Source organism: Protopterus annectens, chromosome 8.part1, assembly GCF_019279795.1.
Source record: "Protopterus annectens isolate FY-2018-M chromosome 8.part1, PAN1.0, whole genome shotgun sequence".
Classification (NCBI taxonomy): domain Eukaryota; kingdom Metazoa; phylum Chordata; order Ceratodontiformes; family Protopteridae; genus Protopterus; species Protopterus annectens.
The window spans coordinates 305,430,611-305,453,246 of record NC_056742.1 but is presented as its reverse complement, the minus strand read 5'-3'; the positions used below and the strand labels follow the sequence as shown (position 1 = coordinate 305,453,246).

General features: G+C 38.7%; 2 protein-coding genes across 2 annotated transcripts in view; one reads left to right on the top strand and one right to left on the bottom strand.

Annotated features, from left to right (window-relative positions):
- ORC6 (origin recognition complex subunit 6) overlaps positions 1-7,197 on the bottom strand; it is a 221,875-nt gene extending 214,678 nt beyond the window's left edge. Inside the window, exon 1 of the mRNA XM_044081893.1 lies at positions 7,039-7,197. Coding sequence (XP_043937828.1) covers positions 7,039-7,103 — 65 coding nt within the window. The 5' untranslated portion in view covers positions 7,104-7,197. The remainder of the gene's footprint in view (positions 1-7,038) is intronic.
- Positions 7,198-7,606: 409 nt separating this feature from the next.
- The window catches only part of VPS35 (VPS35 retromer complex component), a gene marked incomplete in the record, with an annotated part of 976,266 nt that continues 961,236 nt past the window's right edge, over positions 7,607-22,636 (top strand). The window contains 1 exon segment of the mRNA XM_044081892.1: positions 7,607-7,721. Within this exon segment, the coding sequence (XP_043937827.1) occupies positions 7,719-7,721 (3 nt within the window).

The window sequence follows — 22,636 nt, the reverse complement described above, 5'->3', positions numbered from 1 at the left end:
ATTATATACAATGTAGAAATTATTATAAGGAAAGTACTGAAAGGCTATACAAAACAATAACTACATATTATACTATTCTCAGCATTGCCTTTTTTTTCTTCATCTATATCATTTCACTAAAAAACTGCTTCAACAGAAAAAGTTGATAATCAAACAAACACATGTAGGTGTGTGTTTATATCAGCAATAAAACTTAACCCTTACGTAGCTGATCACAAACTATTAACTACTGCACTGGAACAGTTACTCATGTTTTACCAGATTACTGCACTGACAACTCATTCATAGAGGCTTCTCTCACACCTCTGTACTTATAAACACCATGGTCACATCACATTACAATTATCTTTATAATGGCAAAGCTGAGTAGAACAGTATCAACTACTGCAAAACTCAAACTAACATTCTACTGACTGTGACACGGAAAACAGGTCGGCAGAATGAGGAATCAACTTCCACATCTACACACATATACATGTGTTACTACTCTCAAAATTACATAACCCCATGGTTATCCCTCAGACAGCACACAGACGTTAACAGCTGCTAGTCCAGTTAACTTGAACAATTATGCAATTGGCTTTAAAAATCTGACAAGTCACCGAGATGCACCAGAAGATGCTAACTGGCTGAGGAGAGAGTCACTAGTTGCTAAGAAATGAAGAGGCAAAAATAGAAATGAAGGTTCATGAAGTGTGCATAAACCAAATTACACATCCAGCACTGATTAGCCCTCCAGTAATTGTGTGTTCCCCAAGGGAATACTAAACATACTTGAACAAAAAAGGAAGAGGGAGAAAGAAAATTTAAAAAAATCAACCCCCCCCCCAAAAAAAAGGTGTTTAAGATTGATAGTGTTCCTTTAATAGTGTTCCTTACAAATGTATAAGAAAATCATCTCCCAAAGCATCCAGCCACTGAATTCTATTGCATTACTATTAACGTTTATGGATGAAACAATACCACCAAAAAAAGTTGTTTTAGTTTAAAACACATCTTAACCATTGTATTTCTCCCCGGTATGACAGGAGCTGGTTCAGTCTGAGAAAGACACTGCAGAATTTGAGTTATAAGGTTTACTTTTATTTATGCCCCGCATTTGCACGTGTGTGTGTGTGTGTGTGTGTGTGTGTGTGTGTGTGTGTGTGTGTGTGTGTGTGTAGTACACCATTGTGCACTGTTCCTTTGACAGTGTTCCTTACAAATGTATGAAAAAAATCATCTCCCAAAGCATCCAGCCACTGAATTCTATTGCATTACTGTCTATTAACGTTTATGGATGAAACAATACCACCAAAAAAAGTTGTTTTAGTTTAAAACACATCTTAACCATTGTATTCCTCCCCGGTATGACAGGAGCTGGTTCAGTCTGAGAAAGACACTGCAGAGTTTGAGTTATAAGGGCTACTTTTATTTAAGACCCACATTTGCACTTGTGTGTGTGTGTGTGTGTGTGTGTGTAGTACACCATTGTGCACTACCACATTATAGACGCAAACACTTTTCTTGTTAAATTTAACTTCACTTGTGGTCCTCCAGAGGTTTTTCACGGCCCTGCTCTACTGTCAGGTTAACACTAAGCTTAGCTGAATGCTGTAATTAAATCAAAAGGTGCTTCAACAAAATATTAGTTTAATGGTGTGCACACTTATGCAACCAGCTTATTGTATGTTCTTTTTATTTTTTATATTTTTCCCCCCAACAGATTAGTTTGTTTTTCAATTGAATTGTACAGGTTATAGGTCACATTAAAGGTGGGAAAAGTTTTGAAATTATTTATTGTGGTCTCATTTTTTATATCACAAAAACTTGGCATTTTAAACAGGGGTGTGTATACTTTTCATATCCACTGTACATTGGTGGAGGTCCTCACCAAAGACACACCTGAACACCAGAGACCTCCCAAACACAAACATAAGCATGCTACACATAATACTTTCTCTGCAGAACACAATACACATAATAGCTCATGCATCAGTCTCTCACCTGTCAAGCCCTTAAGGCAAACCACAAAAACCAAACATATTAGTCATACGTGATTCTGTAGTGAGACACAGATGTCCCCCTCACCAAGATGGATAAGGAAAAGGTCACGGTCAGCTGTCTGTCAGATACTAGAATACGCCACATCACACATGCACTCAAGTCTCTCAACAACAGCTACTGTTATGACTCTGTCATAGTCCATGTTGGCATGAATGACTTGAGATGTTCCTCTCTGGACTATATGAAGAGAGACATACTCAGGTCTCTGACTGGGTCTCAAGTAGATGGCCCTAGCCTTAAGCAGCATTTTAAGTTCACCTAGGATGATGCCTCAATACAAACAAAAAATTATAGACTTCAATAACTGACTTAGATTCTGGTGTCTAACGGGATCCAGTATTAGTTAGCCTGGGATGACATGATCGACAGGCCCTGATGCTTTGCCAGAGATGGTCTTCATCAGTCACCCTTGGGATTTTGGCTACTGGCTAAGATACTTGCCACCACCATAGTGCCTTTTTTTTAGCAGTGTCTCAAAGACAAAATTCCCAACATGGGAAACAGGTGCTGACTTTGAGGGAACATGGATGAAATTATTGGCTAAGCTTATAAGGGCCTCTGGGCCAATAGCCTATTATCATCCTATGACATTAAAACTCCATTTAAAAACAACCTCAGGGTTATGCTGCTAAACTCAAGGAGTCTTAACATGAAAGTGCACTCACTGGAAGCAGTCCTCACCTTGGAAGATGCAGACATTTGTGGAGCCACAGAGACCTGGTTCAAGGCTATGAAGAGTACCCCAGCCATACCAGGTTACATCTCCTTCCACACATTCAGACCACAAACTGAAAGAGTGAAAACTAAAGGACGCAGTGTATCTATATTCATTAAACATAAAGACACCTCCACACTAGTTAAACAGTATGATTCCCTGGAGATACTTCAGGTACAATTAACTGTTGGTAGCACACCTATTCAAGTCACTGCCAGCTACAGGATCCCCTCCATGAATAAGGGCACCCACTCTGCCTATTTGGATTTACTTAAGTCTATCAAGCTATATCTAAACACCATGGTTTTGGATGACTTTAACTACCCATCCATTGACTGGGTAAATTACTCATGCTCAAACTCACTTGCACAAAGGTTCCTCGACTTTGCTAACTCCAATTAGCAGTTAGCGGGAGGTTGGTGTAATGGTTAAGGTGTTTACCTTACAGACACAGGGTTCAGGGTTTGATTCTTACATGGGGTAATTGGCTAAGCTTAAAATGGGCCACAAGAGTAGTTAGCCTAGTACTAATCTATGAACCAAATCTAATCTAATCTATACAATGCCCTGGACCAGCTGGTTGACACCCATACAAGGGATGGCAACATCCTGGATCTGGTGCTTACCAATATGGGGGACCACTGTAGCACCCCCACTGTGAGGCCTTCCCTGGTGAGATATGACCAAATTTCTGTCTCATTTGACGTAACTAGCACACCTGACACCCCTCCCCAGTAGCAACTAAACTAAAAAACTTCTCCAAAACAGATTATAACCTCTTATGGGATGGTATAAATACCTTCACTGCACTCCGCCCGATGGAACTGCCAACTATGCTGAGTTCTACACCAATGCTTACACCCAAACACCTGTATAAATGCATTGACTCAACCGTACCTAATAGGACCAAAACAAGCTCCTCAAGGAAGAGCAAACCTGCCTAGAGGACAACTGCCATTAACAGGCTTTACAATAAGAGGAAGAAATTGCTATCCAAGAGTAAGAGGGAGTGGAGCCCTAAACTGGAAACGCTCCTTCCTCAGCTTAAATAAGTGAATAAGACTTCTTGTGAAGTCCTCCAAAGCAAACTATGAATCCAAATGAGCTTCCTCAACTAAAGACAACCATAAGGCATTCTTTAGTTACATCCATAACCTAAAAGGAAAGGCCAAGATTTGTGCCGAACTGGTAGTTAATGATACCACATATACTGAGCCTGCGGACATAGCTAACATGTTGGCCGACAGGTTCTGTGAAAACTTCACTCCCCTGTCCCCACCACATGTACCCCATGACATCCTTACAACCTGTCCCCTACCTTGAATCTCTAAAAAGCATGTCATAAACACCCTTTCTAAGGCCAAAAGACAGCATCTATGGGACCTGATAATATCCCAGGCTGTAGCCTACATGGGCTCCAACAAGAATTAGCAACACCACTGGGTACTCAGTCTAAGCACCAGTTTCATCCCAGCTGAATGGAAAATGGCCACCGTTATCCCCTTGCACAAAGGTGGTGCTTCCACTGACCCTGGGAACTATAAACCTATTGGTCTGACTAACCTTATCTGCAAGGCCATGGAGTAAATAATCATGGATCTTATCAACAAAGATATAGGTACTCTCCAAACACTTGACTCAACTGAGTTTGGATTTGTCAAAGGGAGAGCATGCTAATTAAACCTGGTGGACTTCTTCGAAAAACAGTCACTAAAGCCCTGGACGAGGGGAAATCTGTGCATACAGCCTACCTAAACTTAGTCAAGGAATTTGACACTATCCCTCGCTTGGGCATCCTTGACAAACTCACCCAGCTAGGTATCAACCCTTATATCATTAGATGGGCTGCTAACTGGCTCACTAAGAGAACCCATATAGTCAAAATAGGGGAATCCACCTCCAACAGCAGACCTGTAACCAGTGGTGTTCCACCAGGATTGGTCCTAGGACCTCTACTGTTTAGATTCTATTTCTCCAAAGTACAAGAAAAAACTAAAGGTCTGTGGCTGACAAAACTTGCTGATGACTGCAGACTGGAAGCGGTCACAGAATCTTCAAATCATGAATCTCTAGCTGACACAAGCATCCTCCAAAAGGGTCTCACAGAGACGGATGCTTGGTGCCAGAGCCACGGCCTCAAGCTAAATGCTAAAAAGTGCATAGTCATCCCCTTTGGGAAAAACAAGGTGCCCACAAATTAACACATAGGTGGTAATCCATTAAGTATGGAAAAAGTAATTAGAGAGTTGGGGACCAACGTAGATAGCAATCTCTCCTTTGATAATCACGTTGACAAAGTGGTTAGAAAGATCTTCTATATAGCCCACCTTATCACGAAAGGGTTCGCATCTAGATCAAGAGAGGTCACTGTGCCCCTCTACTCGTCACTCATCAGGCCCATAATTGAATGCAATGCCCCTTTTGGGATGTACCTTACCCGACACCTGCAGCAACTGTAGAGACCCCCAAAAGTACCTCACCAAGAGGATCATGGGCTACAAACAGATGTCCTATGCAGCTCAACTAAAGAAACTCCAGCTCTACTCAGTTGCTTACTGCCTACTCAGAGGCAATCTATGCCTGACGTACAAAGCCATGTCAAACCCAGAATTAATGGACATGCTCCACCTCAAAAAATCCAAGTCCCTGAGAGCTACACGCTCCAGGGACCTAAACCTCAGCACAAAAATAAATAGGACATGCTGGAGGGACAGATTCATTTCCCAGAGGCTCCCCTCACTCTGGAATATAATCCCAATTCATGTTAGACATAGCCCCTCGCTGACCCTCTTCAAGCGAAATCTGGACGCGTGGATGGGAAATCGCAAATTCACCCCTGGGATCTCTTCTGTGTCCCTGCTAGACAGAGGCACAGTAAACTAATCTTAAAAGGGTACCTTCTGTGACCTACTTTACAAAGGCACAGTAGGCTAATCTAATAGGGAGGCGGAAGCCAAATACACTCTGGCTAGGCTTATAAATGCCCTAGGGCAGATGGCCTAGTATCTACCTATGAACATCATACAAGAGGGTCTTACACAAACAAGTGAAGTCATGGCCTTAAACTCAATGCAAAAAAGTGTATTATCCCTTTCGGTAAGGGCGATGTTCCTGCTAACTACCACATCAATAGCAACACCTTACATACACTCTCAATGGTGAGAGACCTGGGCACACAAGTTGACAGCGACCTTGAACCCATTACCATTACCCATGAATTACCACATAGGTGGCAGGACACTAAACATCGAAAGTGTGATGAGAGACTTAGGGACACAGGTGGGCAGTGGTCTCACTTTCGATAACCACATCGCCACAACAGTCAGGGAATCCTTCTATGTGGCACACCTCATCACTAAGGGCTTGTCATCCAGAAAAAAGGAGGTCATTGTCCCACTGTACTCATCCTTCATTAGACCCATTATAGAGTATAATGCCCCGTTTGGTATGTACCTCACAAGACATCTGCAACAGCTGGAAAGGCCACAGAAATACCTCACTAAAAGAATCACATGCCTAAAGCAGATGCCATATGCTGACCGTCTAAAAAAACTCCAGCTATACTCTGTGACATATCATCTACTCAGAGGCGATCTCTGCTTAACATACAAGGCCATGTCAAACCCCAAGCTGTTGGTCATGCACCACTTAAAGAAATCCCAATCCCTCAGAGCCACACGCTCCAGGGATCTAAACCTTGTCATCACAAGGAACAAAACATGCTGGAGGGATAGGTTCCTGACCCAGAGACTCCCCATACTCTGGAATAGACTGCCCATACATGTCAAGCAGAGCGCATCATTGGCCCTCTTCAAAAGGAACCTTGATGATTGGATGGGAGATAGGGAATTCACCCTGGGGATCATGTCAGTCGCCCTGCTAGACATGGGTCCAGAGAAGTAAATATTGTGGGAAGAAATATCTAGGAAATTGTTATGGCTAGGCTTGCATAGGCCCTAGGGACCGTAGCCTAATACCAACCTATGAACCTATGCAGGGCTGCCCCAACCACCAAGATAGATCCCCCTTTTTCCAGTTTTAAAGCATAAATCAAGGTCCTCTACCTACTAATACTATCAAAGAGCCAGCCTTCCTCTAATGCTATGTTTTTAAGTTCTCCAGTACTGAAAAAAAGAAAGCGTGCAAAACAAAATCACATTTGTACAGTCTAAAACAATTGTCATTTAAATAGTAAAACATAACGCAAAGAATTACGTCCTTTATACATTGCTGACACCACAATACCAAACATCCCACTAATACAGTATTGATCATACCTTACTATTCTTGGAGCCGTAATACCCAATTTAGGCGCAAATCTTTCAATTAAATCCCGCTCCATAACAACTTATTACTACAAATACTATACACATAAAACTTCAGATTAGCTTCAGTCCTTTCCTTTTTCGCGGTAAAACGGACAAGGGAGGAGTCAATCTTATTAGGTCACAGCTACTAAAAATCTATTGGTTCTCCAATACGGATGTATTTCCGTTTATGAAAATAAGACAGTCACATCGAAATAATGTGCAGTGTTTTCGTTTACTCGTTTAATAGCACGTAGCAAAAAAAAACTTTCTTGGAGGGAAGTTTAATATGGTCAAACGTACAGTGCAACAGTCTGGGACGTTTGTTGTGTTAAAATAGCAAAAGTGCTGCATAAGTCATGCAATTTCGCAATAAACTCACCATTAATTTATAACCAACCCTCATTATACCATATATTCTACAAAACGAGCGCACGCTCAAGGGAAACACCTTCAGCTAACTACGCTTTTTGATTGGGTACATAAACAATTAGTGGTGGAAGGACGCAGCAAGTAGGATTAGACGCACATGAAAATCGTTAGCCAATGTGCGTAGCCGTAGGGCTATGGGGTGTGGGTTATGGGGTATGCTGTAGAGTCACATGATTGTTTTAGCTACCTAGGATTGTGTTTCCTGTCCTGTTACAACCATGGTAAGTACGATTGTTGTTAATGTTTTTCTCAGCAAAGTGTTTGCATTATTACAGAAAGTAAGGTGTTGATTTCTTGTACGGTGCCTGCGTGGCCGCGCATGTTGCCATCTGTCTAAAATGTGTGTGGTGATTGTTACACTAGGCCCTTTTCTCCTTGGTGTGGCCTGTTGCTCTAGTATGTTTTTATTACAGTGCTTCCCCTGACGTTTTACACTTTCTGTTTGCTAAAGGTGGTTTATAGATATTAGTATTTATTAGCATTGATCTAACTGCAGTAGCTGATACTTGAATAATGTTTGCATTACACTGGAAGACGCATCCTGTCTGCAACGCCTCTGCTGGTTTTGCAAGATTTCAATTTTGTGTGCTGAGCTGTCAGCTTCATTCATTAGATATAGTTTGTCATTTGAGGTAGTCGGTCACAAGACTTTCAGGCAACAGATTATTTGTCCAGTTCTAAAGTACACTGCAGATCTCAATGGGGAGCTTTGATTTGGAAGGTGTTGCTGATTTTTTTTCTTAATATTGCACTTCGGCAGTTTTTAGTTTGAAGTTTTACGGTAAAATCACACTGTTTTCCAGGCAGAGTATATCTTGTAAGTTTCTTCGAGCCCCTTATTTTAGTCTCCAGTTGTGCCTCAGATAGGGTTGCCACCTTTCAAATGGCCAAAGTGGGACATTTTCGGGACACACCCACGGTCAGTACAAAGGTTAGAACTTTTTTGCTTAAATAAAAGCTTATTATTGTAGCATTTTAGTTGCTTATTCTGTTTCTTGTAACATTTAGGTATTTTAGATACAGAATAACTGTTTTATGCAATTATTACATAAAATATGGGACATAATTATGTCCTACAATCTCAGGATATTTGCCATTTTTAATATTTTTTGTCAGGACACAACTGCCCAAAGAGGGACTGTCCCTCGCAAAGTGGGACAGATGGTAATCCTAGCTTCAGAATAGGCAGGTATGAACTTTGTTTTACGTGGATGGGGTGTCTGTTCCATAACAGCGGTATACTCTGCGAAATATACCTGCCCCTACAAATAGTTCTATTGATGTTGCAGAAGAGATGTAGATCCCTCGACCAAGTATTTCTGATGCCATTTAAATTGCTGATGTGCAGTAAATCCATCAGTAGTGGGTCAGAGTATGCCTTGTATGTCAAACACTGGTCACTTCTTAGCAGTCTGTAGGATACAGAGTGTAGTGAATTGGGGGGCAAATTCAGAAATTATCAGAGCCGGTTCTTAAAAATATCAGTGCTATTAATCTGAGAAGCTGACAGAATAGAATAAGAAAATGTGAAATTTTTATTTTACCATCTGTTAACCAGATTATGTTCTCGGCCCTGGTGTAAGATTAGCAGATCTTTTATGTACAAGACAAGTATTTTAAATATAGAACATGGTTGTTGGTAATTATGTAACCCCTCTCCCAGAATAAAAAATGTTTTAGTGAACCTGCTTTTTAACAAAATGAAGCTTGCAAATAAAGTGAAAGTGTATCCATGTGTTAATCTATAGTCTTTTTATAAGTGCATCTCGTTCTTTTAAAATCGAGCAATAATTTTGTCTTATTTTTAAAAAAATCAGGCTAGCACTATTAACATGAAACATTGATGTACAGTGTAATAGTTGTAGTAATCCACAGTTCATAAGTGTATTTTTATTAACCATTTGAGAATGTGAGTTGTGCAAGGGGCTGAATAGTGATAACAGCAAGCATCTCACAAGAGATTCTGTGGTTCGGTGCTTAATTGGGGTACTTTCTGTGTGGAGGCTGTGTTGTCTGAATACTGTGCTTTCCATTCACATCCCAAAGATCTATGATGGGTGGAGAAGTGATTACTAATTGTTCACTGGTGTGTGTCAAACCTCTTGGCACAAGAAATCTGGACAAAATGAGAAATAGTTGGGGGCAAAGGTCCTAAATCAGGGACAGAATTTTACATCTACATACTCCGTTGATGAAATAAGATTTATCATTACCATACATTTTTTGAAGGATATGAAATCTGAAACTCAAATGTTTGTCATTATTTAGTGACTATATTCCTTAATTTGCCAGAGAAACACTCATTTTAGGAGGAACAGACCAAAAATCTGAAGCAAAAATGTGGACAGTTGAGAGATGTGTGCAAATGAAAGAGAGGGAGAGAGCGACACGCACAGAAGAAAGGTTTACCAGTATAACTCCACTCCCTGTATGGTTAAGTAAAGCTGAATGGTGGCAGCTATTCATGGAGTCACTCACTGGGAGGCTGATGCGACTCTATTTATTTTATTTATTTTATTTTACATTTGTTGACCGGGCTAGTCTGGCTGGATATATTTCCATTTTCAGTAGAGGCCCGGGGAGAAAAGCTCCAACATTAATAGTTAGATCATTACTTAAAATACAGCAACAAGGTTGGTAAACGTAGTTGAAACATCGGAAATGAAAGTAGTTCAAATAAGTATACAAAAATCAGTAAAAATGATAAAAAAAAAAAAGTGATAAAAAAGATATTTACACTAGTATAGAAATCATTAAGAATAGTGAGATGAAATCTATTACACAATAAAAGTGACAGTGTTATTTACTAGGTTGTACTAACAATAAGCAGGATGAATCTACGAAATTGCTTCATTGTGGTCAGTAGTTTAGTTCTTCATCATAGAAATTAAAGAAATATGTGTGAAAAAATTGGTAGGGTGTAGAAGTAATCTTAGTAGAGGGAAAGGTTAGTCAGGTTTACAACATGGACATAACCAGTGAGTTTTAAAGTATGTTTTAAGTCGTTGTTTAAAGAGAGGCAAAGAAGAAAGTGTTGTTAGTTCATTTGGAAGGAGGTTCCAGTTTTTTCCCACTGTGTTAGAAAACAGGGAATCTCCAGCCAAGTTATTAGTTTTGGTTATACTAGCTAGAAGCTTGTTAGAGGAGCGCAGTGAGTTTAGGTTTTTATAAGGGATTATGAGATTGGATAGTATAGGAGTGTTATTAGGTTGATAAAATATCGTGTGGGTTATGGTTAGTTGGGAGATTTTCAGAAGGTTTTGAAGTTCAAACCAGCCCAGTTGCTTTAGATTTAGACAGTGGTGAGTTCGAAAGGGGTTACCAGTGGCAAATCTGGCGATGCTGTTATAGGCATGCTGTAGTTTGACAAGGTTATTCTCTTTTAGGTTGGTGTATATGGGAGAGGCATAAAGAAGAGTAGAAATTAAATGGGAATGAGCAATTTTGGTTTTAGCTGTTTGAGTTAAGAAAGTTTTGATTCAATATAAGGAGCCAATTTTCCTGTTGACATTTTTAATGGTATTATTTATGTGACTATCAAATGTAAGGTTGTTATCAATAGTAATTCCTAACAGTTTAGTTGTAGAGTCAGGGTGTATGATTGTGCTATTATTGGAAATGACAGAGAAATCAATTGGGGTAGACTTATTAGAGGGTGTAAAGAGAAGGAGCTTGGGTTTTTTTTTTTGCATTAAGGAGGAGACAATGTTTTGTGAACCATGTTTCTACTGTGTTAAATACATTCTGAGTCAGATTAATGTTGAATCATCTGCATATTGAATGCAGGTGGCCTGTGGGATTGCTACATGCAGGTCGTTAATAAAAAGAGAAAAAAGAAGTGGGCCTAGAATGGAGGCCTGAGGGACTCCCAGTGTAACAGGTAGAAGGGATGATATATTATTTGCCCAGAGAACTGCTTGTTGTCTATTGGTTAGGTAGGACCTGAACCATTTAATAGCTAAAGAGTCAAGAGAGAAGGATTCAAGAATGTTGATCAGAAGTGCTTGGTTAACCATGTTGAAAGCTTTGGAGAGGTCAATAAAGAGTGCAGATGAGAGGTTGTTGTTATTACGATTTCTGTTTATAACATCTGTAAAGGATAACAGAGCTGTTATGGTACTATGAGATGGCCTAAAACCATGCTGACATTTAGCTATTATGTTATTTTGTGTTAAATGGTTTAAAAGTTGATGATGACTGCATTTTTCCATGATTTTTGCTAAGGGTGATAAGAGTGCTATTGGTCGATAGTTTGAGTAGTCATTTGAGTTGCCACCTTTGTGAAGGGGAATGATATGGGAGATTTTCCAGATGTTTGGAATGTAACCTTCCTTAATGGTTCTGTTTATGAGGATGGATATAGGATAGGAAATTACTTTGGCTGCTTTTTGGTGGTATTCAGAAGGTAACTGGTCAGCAGAAGGGGTACAAGGCCTAATTTTTTGGATGAGTTTGTAGATATTGGTTGAATATAGAATACTGGTAGAGTACTAGGTATGGACGTGGCAAGGTTTGAGCTGTCTGGAATAAGTTGGCTAGCTAGTGTTTGTATGGTTTCTGTAAAGAAAGAGTTGGAAGGCATTGGCTGTTTGGTGGGGGGGTGTTTGGGTCTGCCTGAAGCGGGATAGGTGTATGGGAGTGCCCTGGGGAAAGGAGTTTATATACACTAGACCAAAACTTCTGGGGGTTATTTTGGTGATTTTGCTGTATTTTACAGTAGTAGTTCTTTTTGTCTGAATTGTATTTTTTGTAGTATTTCTCAGTTGCTTAAAAAGTTGTTGATCAGAAATATTTTTGTTAGCTCTCCACTTTGCCCAGATTTTATTTCTAAGTAAGATCCAGGGGGCTGGTTTGGCTTTCATTCTAATGGTCTTTTTTGGTGCATGCCTATCAAGGATAGATAGGAAATTGGAGTTTAGATAGTCAACAGCTTCTTGAAGTGAGTTTTTAGAGGGTTCCAGTTACAAGTACTTAGTTCATTTTGGAATAATGTTGGGTTGAAGTTTTTATTGGTACGTATGTTTCTATAGATGGGGAGATTAGAGATATCATTTTTATGCCTAAGGATATAGGTTAAAGTATGATCACTAACATCATCTGGTAGAGTTCCTGTGTTGTAAGTTTGTTTTTGTCTATTTATAAGAATCCAGTCTAGGATGTTCTCTTTTTTATTTGGTTTGTTGATTCTGGTAGAGGTTATGATGGTTTGACTGAAACCATGAAGGTTGATATGAGAGGAGGGATTATCAGCTTTGACAGTTTTCCAATCCGTATTAAAATCACCAAGTATAATAGTTTCTTGGGGGTATGTAGGGGACACCCAGCTTGGGATGTTTTCTATGGTGCTAATATTACCAGGTGGAAGGTAGATGCAGATAATATATAAAGATTTGTTATGGTTTATTTGAAATTTAGTGACAAGTACTTCAGCTTTACTATCTTGTGGTGGGTCAAATGGTAAGGTGGAGATTTGAAGTCCTTCTTTGAATAAGACTGCAACTCCACCACCCTTACTTTTTATACGGTCAGTCTAGTCTTAGTAAATTGTATCCTTGGGGAATGATTTCATTGTCTTTGGTCTTTGGCTTTAACCATGTTTCTGTTAGACAGAGGATGTCAAAGCTATGGGTATCTAGAAGGGCATGAAGTTTGGTTACTTTGTTATTAACACTTCGGATATTTAGATGTCCTATTAGCAAAGAGTTGGGGTGTTTGGGCTGGGTAATCAGGGTAGGTGGATTTGTAGGACCAGGGTTGGGGTGTATGTCACCATCTTTTAAGGTGGGCTTACAAAGTCTTGATATGGGGTTATTAATAATGATTGTTAGATATTTCACTTTTGTTATAGTAGCTGTATGGTATTTAATGTGGGAGAGTCTATGGTATTTAGGTAGTAGGTAGCTGGAAGTTGAGGTAATGTTAAGTTTACTTTTAGGGAAGACAGAATTGTGAATTGTTGTCTGATTATGGGAGTAGTTAAAGTGGTTATAGTATGTTTTTTTCAAATGAGGTAAGTATGTAGGCATAGGTAAGGATAGTTGAAATTATGCTTAAGAGTAGACTCTACAGCACTGGGTGGAAGGATGTGTGGCACAAGAAAAAAAAATCTCGGTACATAGTGGTGAATGTTAGCTACTGTGTTTATTCTAGAGAGAAAATTCGTACAACTATAAAATGTAGACAACATTATTCCCTGTTTTTAATTTTGCCTTCCCTTGTACCATTTTATGTAATACTAATGTTGAAAATGTCTACATCATGTTTGCTTGTATAAATGTATATCTTACATGATATTATGTACATTTCTTTTGTGAGTGCTTATGTGCTGTGCATCCTGCTTATTTCATTTACCACGTGTTTTGCTTATCTTTTTATTTGATACTGGTACTTGAAAGTGTTGTGATCAGGATTTGTAGGTTCTTGGCAATTTCTGAAGCCCACTAGCATCACTGTTTGTTCTTATAGAACCTACATGGGTCCCGTTTTCAGTACTGCACACTGTACTGCTTGCTTCAGTTAATATTTGATCATTTACGTTTAAATGATTGTCCTGCCTAGCTCATCTGTTAGAAGCTGCAGAACCATTTATTCTAAGCTAGACTTAGAGTCTTTGGAGGTTAAAAGGATGACATTTAGTTCAATTGGGAGGAGAAAGCATTCTACTGTTTGGAATAGATTTTTTGACTGAAGTTGTGTTTAGAGTACATTTACCAGCTTGTTTGTTAACTGGATAAGTAAACTAGTCATCCTGGACCCTGGGTAAATGCAATGTACATATGACAGTTTAGAAGAACCACTTCTTGGGAGTAAATAAAAATACCCAAAGAAAGTCAAAATAGACCCGGTATAATATGCAAACTCTGCAGTGACTGCTGATGAAACTTGAACCCTGGATCCTGTAGATGTGAAGCAGAGATATTTACCCTCTTGAGTCACTAGGCTACTATTCAGAGATTTTCAAACTACCATTTTGCTGTTCATTTTACCTGGGTATGGGCGAAGGTGGTCTTTGGACCATTCCACCTACATTGTTAACAAACAAGCTATAATTTTTACTTGTAACCTTTTGCTTATTTTGTTTTTCTCTTTAACAAGGACTCTGGTCTGTGTAGATACACATGCCCTCCCTCTGGAATATGCAATGTGGTGTCTCCCCTTCCCCAATAATCTGTTTAACATGTTCCTTAAGTTGAATTCTGAGTAGTCTAGCAGTTTCACTAAAGTGAGCACAGTTACAGGGACATCTTAAAATGTTAATTAAAGGAGCATCATGTTTAACATTCACTGTCTTTACGTTTTACTTGTAATACTATTTAGACTTTCTTTTCTTTGTACGTGTTCAAAATAATATGTTTGATTTTAAAGTTTATGCATAAAAATTCTCAAAAATAGTATAAATCTTTTAGCTTTAACCTTGTTTGGTGTGAAATAATTAAGAAAAAAAATTTGTAAACTTACTTCACCTTTAAAGTATGTGTATGCATAAATCATTTCCATCACATGTCCTCCCTACTTATTTGGAAATTATGTAACAAAATAATAGATTTGTAGGGTTAATGTATATAAATAAGCAATATGTAGTCTTAAGATGTGTTTTCTTCTCTTAAACATTGCCAAGAAGTGTCATTTGTTTGTTGGCTTTGTATAATTTAACATCAGTTGTTTACTTGTTATTGTATTATTTTTCATTAAAGGAAAGAATTTTAAGCAGTTGTTAATTTCAGTGGCACTGTTTAATTCATGCCTTTTTGTGGAATTGGCAAGGTAAGTGCTGTGTTTTGCCTCAGATTTTAAAGAGGCTTTGTGGTTTCATATTGCTGAGGCAGGATTTACATGTAGGCATTTTATCTGCTGAAAGTAGTGCTATGACATGCAATTTTCAGTTTAGGTTAAAAAAAAGTTGTGCTGATGAGGTCAGGTTGGTGGTAGGGAGCTGGGATCCACTGGGTTGTCATTTCTGAAGGTTCTAATAAAAAGGCATAGATCCAAGAGTGTTGATTTTCATGTGTGTTTCTTCAGTTATTACTGACCAAAATGACTTTTGTATTGGTGTGCTATTGGTAGGGACTTTGTCATAGGGCCAAAATATCTCTGATTTGTTAGTTCAGAGTAATGAGGTGAAGAAGAGTACAGGCAGGGTGGATTGGGTGGAGAATAGTATCAGAAATGATGTGTGACAGATGTGTGACGGATGAGTACCAGCGAAAAGGAAGGTCTACAAGACTGTAGTGAGACCAGCTATGTTATATGGATTGGAGACAGTGGCATTGACAAAAAGGCAGGAGTTAGAGCTGGATGTGGCAGAGTTAAAGATGTTAAGATTTGCACTAGGTGTGACAAGGGTAGACAGGATTAGGAATAAGTATATTAGAGGGTCAGCCCAGGTTGGACGGTTTGGAGACAAAGCCAGAGAAGCGAGATTGCGTTAGTTTGGACATGTGCTGAGGAGGATTGCTGGGTATATTGGGAAAAGTATGTTAAGGGTGAAGCTACCAGGTAAGAGGAAAAGAGGAAGGCCTAAGATAAGGTTTATGGATGTGGTGAGGGAGGACATGTAGGTGGTTGGTGTGACAGAGCAAGATGCAGAGGACGGGAAGAAATGGAAACAGATGATCTGCTGTGGTGACCCCTAATGGGAACAGCCGAAAAAAGAAGTTAGCAGACTTGAAGTGTTTCTTGTAATGAGTTATTTGCAAGACTTGTAAGTTGCAGAGAAGTTTGTCTATATTATACTTAAAATAGATCCTTGCCTTGCTGAAAAAGCAATCCTCTTAGCTTGACAATGTGTATCGTAATAATGGGCTGGTTAATTGGCAGACTTTGTATAATGGGTTGTTTTGTATACAGAAGGGCATTAAAACTGATGATGGTGTTTTTACAATCGAGTGATGCTCTGTAAGAGCATTTTATTTGGTGGAAAGTCTTAAAGAAACATTTAATTTTACATTTAATGAATGGTGCCCCTTCTGATTTTAAAGGGTGAAAAGAGTCCAGAATTAATGGAAGTGCCTGGGTAGGGGGCTTTGCAGAGATGTATGTATATTATGCAAGTAAAAAAAAAAAAAAAAAAACTTGCAGTCTCTCTCTACCATTGTATGCATACACTAACAAATGCCTTCATCTACTTCAGCAGTCTACATTCAAAGTTTTCTCTGTACCTAATCCTGATCATACTCGCTTACAGTATAAAGTTGTTGTAATCATTATAATTACATAAATCTACTGATCTTGTCATATTTCCAGTTAATTGCTGTAAAAAATAAACTTTTTATGCTTATACAACAGAAAGTAACAAGCCAATAAGTTTAACATACAAGCTTCTTCGTGTATTTATTTTGATGCTCCACTCTTTACTAGGCTACCTCTACTTATAGGGTGTCATTTTAACACCACACTGGGACTATTTACAGGATTTTAAATATTTTTATATGTAATTTCTGAGTCTAACCACATGGGGACTGGCATCTTGAAGTAATTCTGATTGTTTAGTGTGCCTCTAGGTATCCCACAATGCAGTGCTTGTCTGTAAAAAGAAAAGCCAGCCTCTTTCGTAAAGTTCGTATCACTGCATTGATTTTTGCATACATACAGTGCTGCCTTTGTCAGTTTTAAGTAACATTTCATGCAGTTCAGTGACTACTTAAAACAGAAACAGTGCAAATGTCAAGTGCTTTTTACTGCTGCTTCTTTTTAGAATGGCTAAATTGCAGTCTTTTGTGAAGTCTGAATTGTACTACTTTGACTCTTCTCCCATCCCCCTTCACACCTAGCTTCTCTAACTGTCAAAGTGCTAAGGATAATTTGAGCTGTTACCTGTTGTGATTGACAGCTCAAGGCAAGAGACTTGACTCGTGTACAGTTTCCTTGTTCCTAGCCTTTACTTTCTGAATGGGTAGGGGAAGGACCAGGAAGTTGTGATATCACAGCATGGGTGGATTTTTAGGATGGTGGTGGTGATGTCAGTTTGAGGAGGGAAATGGCCAGAAAAATGCCTGTATTCGTTGGCCTTGATGACATCAGTGAATTGGAGACTGCAGCAAGCTTTTCCAGGGCGGGATAAAAGTTTTTTGAAAGTGAAACCACCACAGTATAGTAAGGCATTGTTCTAGTGGAGAGACTCAGTCTATATTTAAAATATTTTAAATGCTGTACTGTTTATTTATAGCAGCGACAGTAAGTAGGGAGAAAAAGGACGGAGAAGTTGAGCATTTAATAACGGAATACCATTGTTGGCCTTTAAAGCTGAGTGATGTATACTGTAAGCTAACTGTGCCATTATTGTGGTTTCTTGTCTACATTTAAATAAAATCGGAAAACTTTCAAAGAAATTGAAACTTGTTCAGTAGCACCTGACAGTCTGTCTTTAGAATAGTTTCATATAGCAGGATAAGCTATATTGGTTAAACAGATCCATCAAAGAACAATATCTTCCAAAAATACGACAACAGTTTTATATAGACTCCCTCTTCATAAATGTAGAATGTAGTCTACCAATAGCTGTCCTGTCACATGCCTTAAAAGTGTTACAAAAATGCATTCATGGTTTTAATTTCCTCCTGCACAGCATGGTTTCACCCCAAACCACAGTATAGAAACTGCATTGCAATCTGATAAAATGTCATCACTTGTATATTGCTTCTCTTTTCCTAAACCTGTCTAGAAGTTTTTGTTGCTGTCTTGCTCAGACTACTACTCATAGGATCATAGGTGGTTATCAGACTTGCAGCACAGGAGACCATCAAGGGGCCTAGCTCAAATTCCCAACTGACTCTTAAGCACTGTCTGGTTAACTAACTTAACTTATGGTCACACAGTAGGCAAACGAGGGCTGAGGTATTCAAACTCTGTACCACCTTAACCCTAACTGCCAGATGCATAGATTAGAGAAATTTGATGTATGCAAGGCTACTTTCTAAATTAGTTGTCCATGTTACTGTCTGCAATGTGTTCACTGGTAAAACATGTGTTATTTAGGTGTTCTCAACATAATTGTCAGCGATATGCTTAAGACCATCAACACCACTATTGTGCAATGTGCAGATGATTTTATAGTGAAATCCTCACCACCCTCTCTTAGAGGGCTTTTTATTTTTTAATCAATGAAGACTATAATCCACTAGATTGGTGATCAGTTGGATCAATATTACTTCAAAAAGTCCTGTTTAATACTAATATAACCAAAAATGTAGTACAAAAATAAATAAAATAAAAAGAATGTAGTTAATACTAATGTAGCACCATGTTAGTTATGTTTTTAGGTAACACCATCATATTCTTTCACATAGAAACCTAGAGCAAAACTTTTAAAATTTGACCAACACATCATCTGTGCAGTAGAAAAAAATCAGAAGCTAGAAATGCTTTTATAAAGCAAAACTATACCTATCAAAATCCTTATTACTACCGGCAGCATATCTTTCTTCAACATTTACCATGTGCATCTTGGATTCCGAATAACACCCACTTAGTACTCCTAACCAAATAACACCCACTTAGTACTCCTAACCAAACTAGAACAAACCTGCAGCAAAATAGCCAGAAATGTACAGTTAAGCTTCTCAATAACCCTTAACCACTGCATGTCCTGACACAAACTAGGCTAACTTGAAATTCAGAATATTTAATTGAAAACGTACATAATACTGAAACAACACAGATGTCTTGCGTCTGTCCAGTTGTCCAACAACACAATCCCCAAGACTGCTTTGATCTCGCAGTAAAATCTGCTATCTATAATTAAATCAGACCGTCATTATGGTGACCTTTTTTGTAGTCTGTAACTGTATGAAAGCTTTGGAATTCTGGTCTATCGCATATATTTGTACAGTGTAATAGTAAAGGGTTCTTGGATACTTTTTAATGTTTAGTGTTTATTGCCACCCACATAAACTGCTCTTAAGTAATGATGCCACCGGTAACTTTGGTAAAGACAATATAAGCTACCTTGATGTGTTTCTTTGGAAAGATAATATCAAACAATGTTTCAAATCTCAAGTCTATCGGAAACCTATCTTTTCGAATGACTACCTAGAGTTTAAAAAGTCATCCTTTGTATGTGAAAAGGAACATAGTAAAGGGTCAGATGGTTCGTATTGCAAGAATGTGTTCTGACCTTGAAATGGTGAAGGCTGAGATAGGTACCCTTGTGAATTTATTCGTAGTGAGGGGATACCCATTGGGGTTTGTTTTATCCATTTGTGACCCAAGTGATTGAATGGGGTTCTAGACACAAACCGTTGTTGGGGGTAACTCAGAATAAAAAGGTTTTAGATCCCCATTTGAAGACAAATGATTTTATCTACTCCATGGCACTAACTTATGGGGAAACCAGCGATAAAATTAAGGAGATCCTTAAAAACTGGGTACTGCTCAAAGGAAATGATGATGTTGGTAACAGGCCTACCTTTTCTTATTGGACCACCAACAATTTAAAATTTTTGTTAGAAGATCCCATTGAGGAGGGAGTAAAGACTCTCACGGGCACCACTAAATATGGAGTTTGTGACTACTGTAAGTTTATTATCACAACCCCCACCATACAAGTTGGCATTAATGGGCATGAAGTAAGGTTGGGCACGGGTTCCTGTGGTACTACAGGAGTAGTATATATTGCAGTCAGGATTGTCATGATTTGTATATAGGCAAAACTGAGAGGAGATTTAGAAGGATCTACGAGCACACTTACAGCATGAAGAAACAGGACGACAATAATGTATTATATCGACACGTTAAATTGAATCCTGACCATTATTTCCTATTTGGTATACTGGAAGTGGTGGCCAAGGACACTTGTGGGGGGGGGGGGATTGGAAGGATAAACTAGATAGGGCTGAAATGAGGTGGCACATTTGAATGCTATCATTACTCCAGGCATTAACGACCATATTTCAATTAAGCCTGAATTAAAGTTCAGGGCCACACGGCTATAAAATAGGTTTGCCCAAGAGGGATATTAGTACATATTTTTTAAAAATTAATTTTCCAAATTAATTGTTATTTTGACTGTAGGGTTGGCCTTAACTTATTTCATTGTCCTGCTATAGGGTTGGTACTTGTGTGACTAATTAATTGGAAGTTTTGATTGGGGCAGGGCTCTTTATTAAGGCATATGCTTGCATTTTACCCACAGTTCTGATGAAGTCATATTATTGACGAAAGCGCTTGACTGTGGATTGTGTTCTGGATTTACAGATCTTATTTTATTCTACATGCTCTTTTTTTTTACCTGCATTGTTTGAAGTTTGGATTTTAAACCGTGGATTAAAATATGGGTGATTTTACCTGGTGAGTCTGGTTCTTGGCTACAGCTGGAGTGTTTCTCTATTCTAAATGATAAAAACCTGGTAAAATCATTTTAGGATTCTTCAAGTTCTCATTTTTCTAGACAGTCAGAGCTTGCTAGCCTAGAAATATCCGATCACATTATGTCACAGAAATCCACTTCCATTTGTGTAATATCTTAGCACTCAACAGTAAGGAGTCATATGACTCCTAGACAAGTTTCCTAATTCTTTTATATCACAGTAATACCAAGAGATATTTTGCTGTTCCACTTTGTAACAAAACTGCGTCGAAATGGAAAACGGTCCTATTTGAAGCATAAATTTAAATTTTCCCTTTCCAGGCTGTAATCTTGCACGAAATGTGCAGCTGTACAGCATGTTCATATAGCATCAAATCTTAAGTAACTGATTTCTTATGTGACAGTTGATGTGTGTACTGTACTTTATTTCTGTCTTGGAAAATTTCTCTGGTAGTCTGGGCCTCTGCTGAAAATGGGGTTTTGGTCCATCCAGATAGTCCTTGGCCAGCAACTAGAAATCGGCTAGGCTTAAAATGGCATACAAGGGCAGCTAGCCTAGTTACTTATGAACTAATAAATAGGTAAACCATGCCACACTTTAGTCTAGAAGGTCACTACCGGAAGCATTTCTCTTTATTCTGAAAGCAAAATGGCCATGAGTTGATGTATTAAAAAATATTTTTCTTTTATACTAAATGCAGTTTATTTTGCTCAAAATCATATTCACATAAATTGGCTTCATCTTTTTATGATTCAGTTTGTGAAGATTTCTACCAAAACACCAGTGGCTGGTCTTGGAGAGGAGCCAGAAAGCAGGTTACTCTTTCAGTATGAAACTGGAGCAGCTGGTGTTGTGACCTGACTGAGTTTTTATATTTTAGAAGTGTGTTTGTGGAGGACAAGGCAGCATTCATTCAGCCTTATCACTGTTTTACTTTGGGGAATAATAAACTTGAAGGCATTTCTGAAAGAAGGAAGATGTGACACGTTAACATTGCTTATCCAGTATTGCCAGTATGGAAATCTACTCTGGTTTTAGATCTTTTTTGTATTTCAGTAATTGTGCTCTTGGAGATATTAAGTTATCGTATATCACAGTATAGTCTTTGTCATCCTCCCCCCCCCCCCCCCCCCATCAGCACTCCCTTCTCCATGTTGGGACAAGCTACTTCTTTACTTCAAATTGCAGGAAGAAATGGTGCTGTTTGAAAGGCAGAGTGATATAATCAAAATAGACTGAGATGTGCCCTGCTTAATAAATATTGTGGCTTTTGCCTAATTTAGTTTTGCATTTGCACTGATGGCCTCTCTGGGGAGAGGGTGCCCAAGTTATCTGTTCCTCTGTGTAAATGTTAGACTTTACTTAATTCCAATGTTGGCTTAGCCAGTTTAATTGCCCTTCTTTACTGGGTGGATGTCGGTAAGTGCATTGAAATAACAGTGCTGTTACAGCATACATTATTTTTTCTATAAGTCATTGCACATCACTGTACTACATGTATGGGCAGCTGCTTTAGTGGGAGAGCATGGGATTCTCAGAACACTGACTATTTATTTTGACAATTAACTGAGAACATTTCCGTTTGTTCCCCTCTTAAGTTTTAAGTTTCCCGTTGTAACCATGGTCATCTGAGAGAGAGTGTGGAACACTATCCTTCCTGGATGCAAAGTCTGCCCAAGTACCTTCCACAAAGTGTGTTCCTCTTTTGCAGGTGGGGGGAACTTCTTGCACTGCACTTTTTCCTTGGTCCCCATTGACTGTTTTCTACGCACAAATTAAAGAGTTCTTCAAATGCACTTTTATTCCATCTTGGGCAGTTTACTACTCTAGGT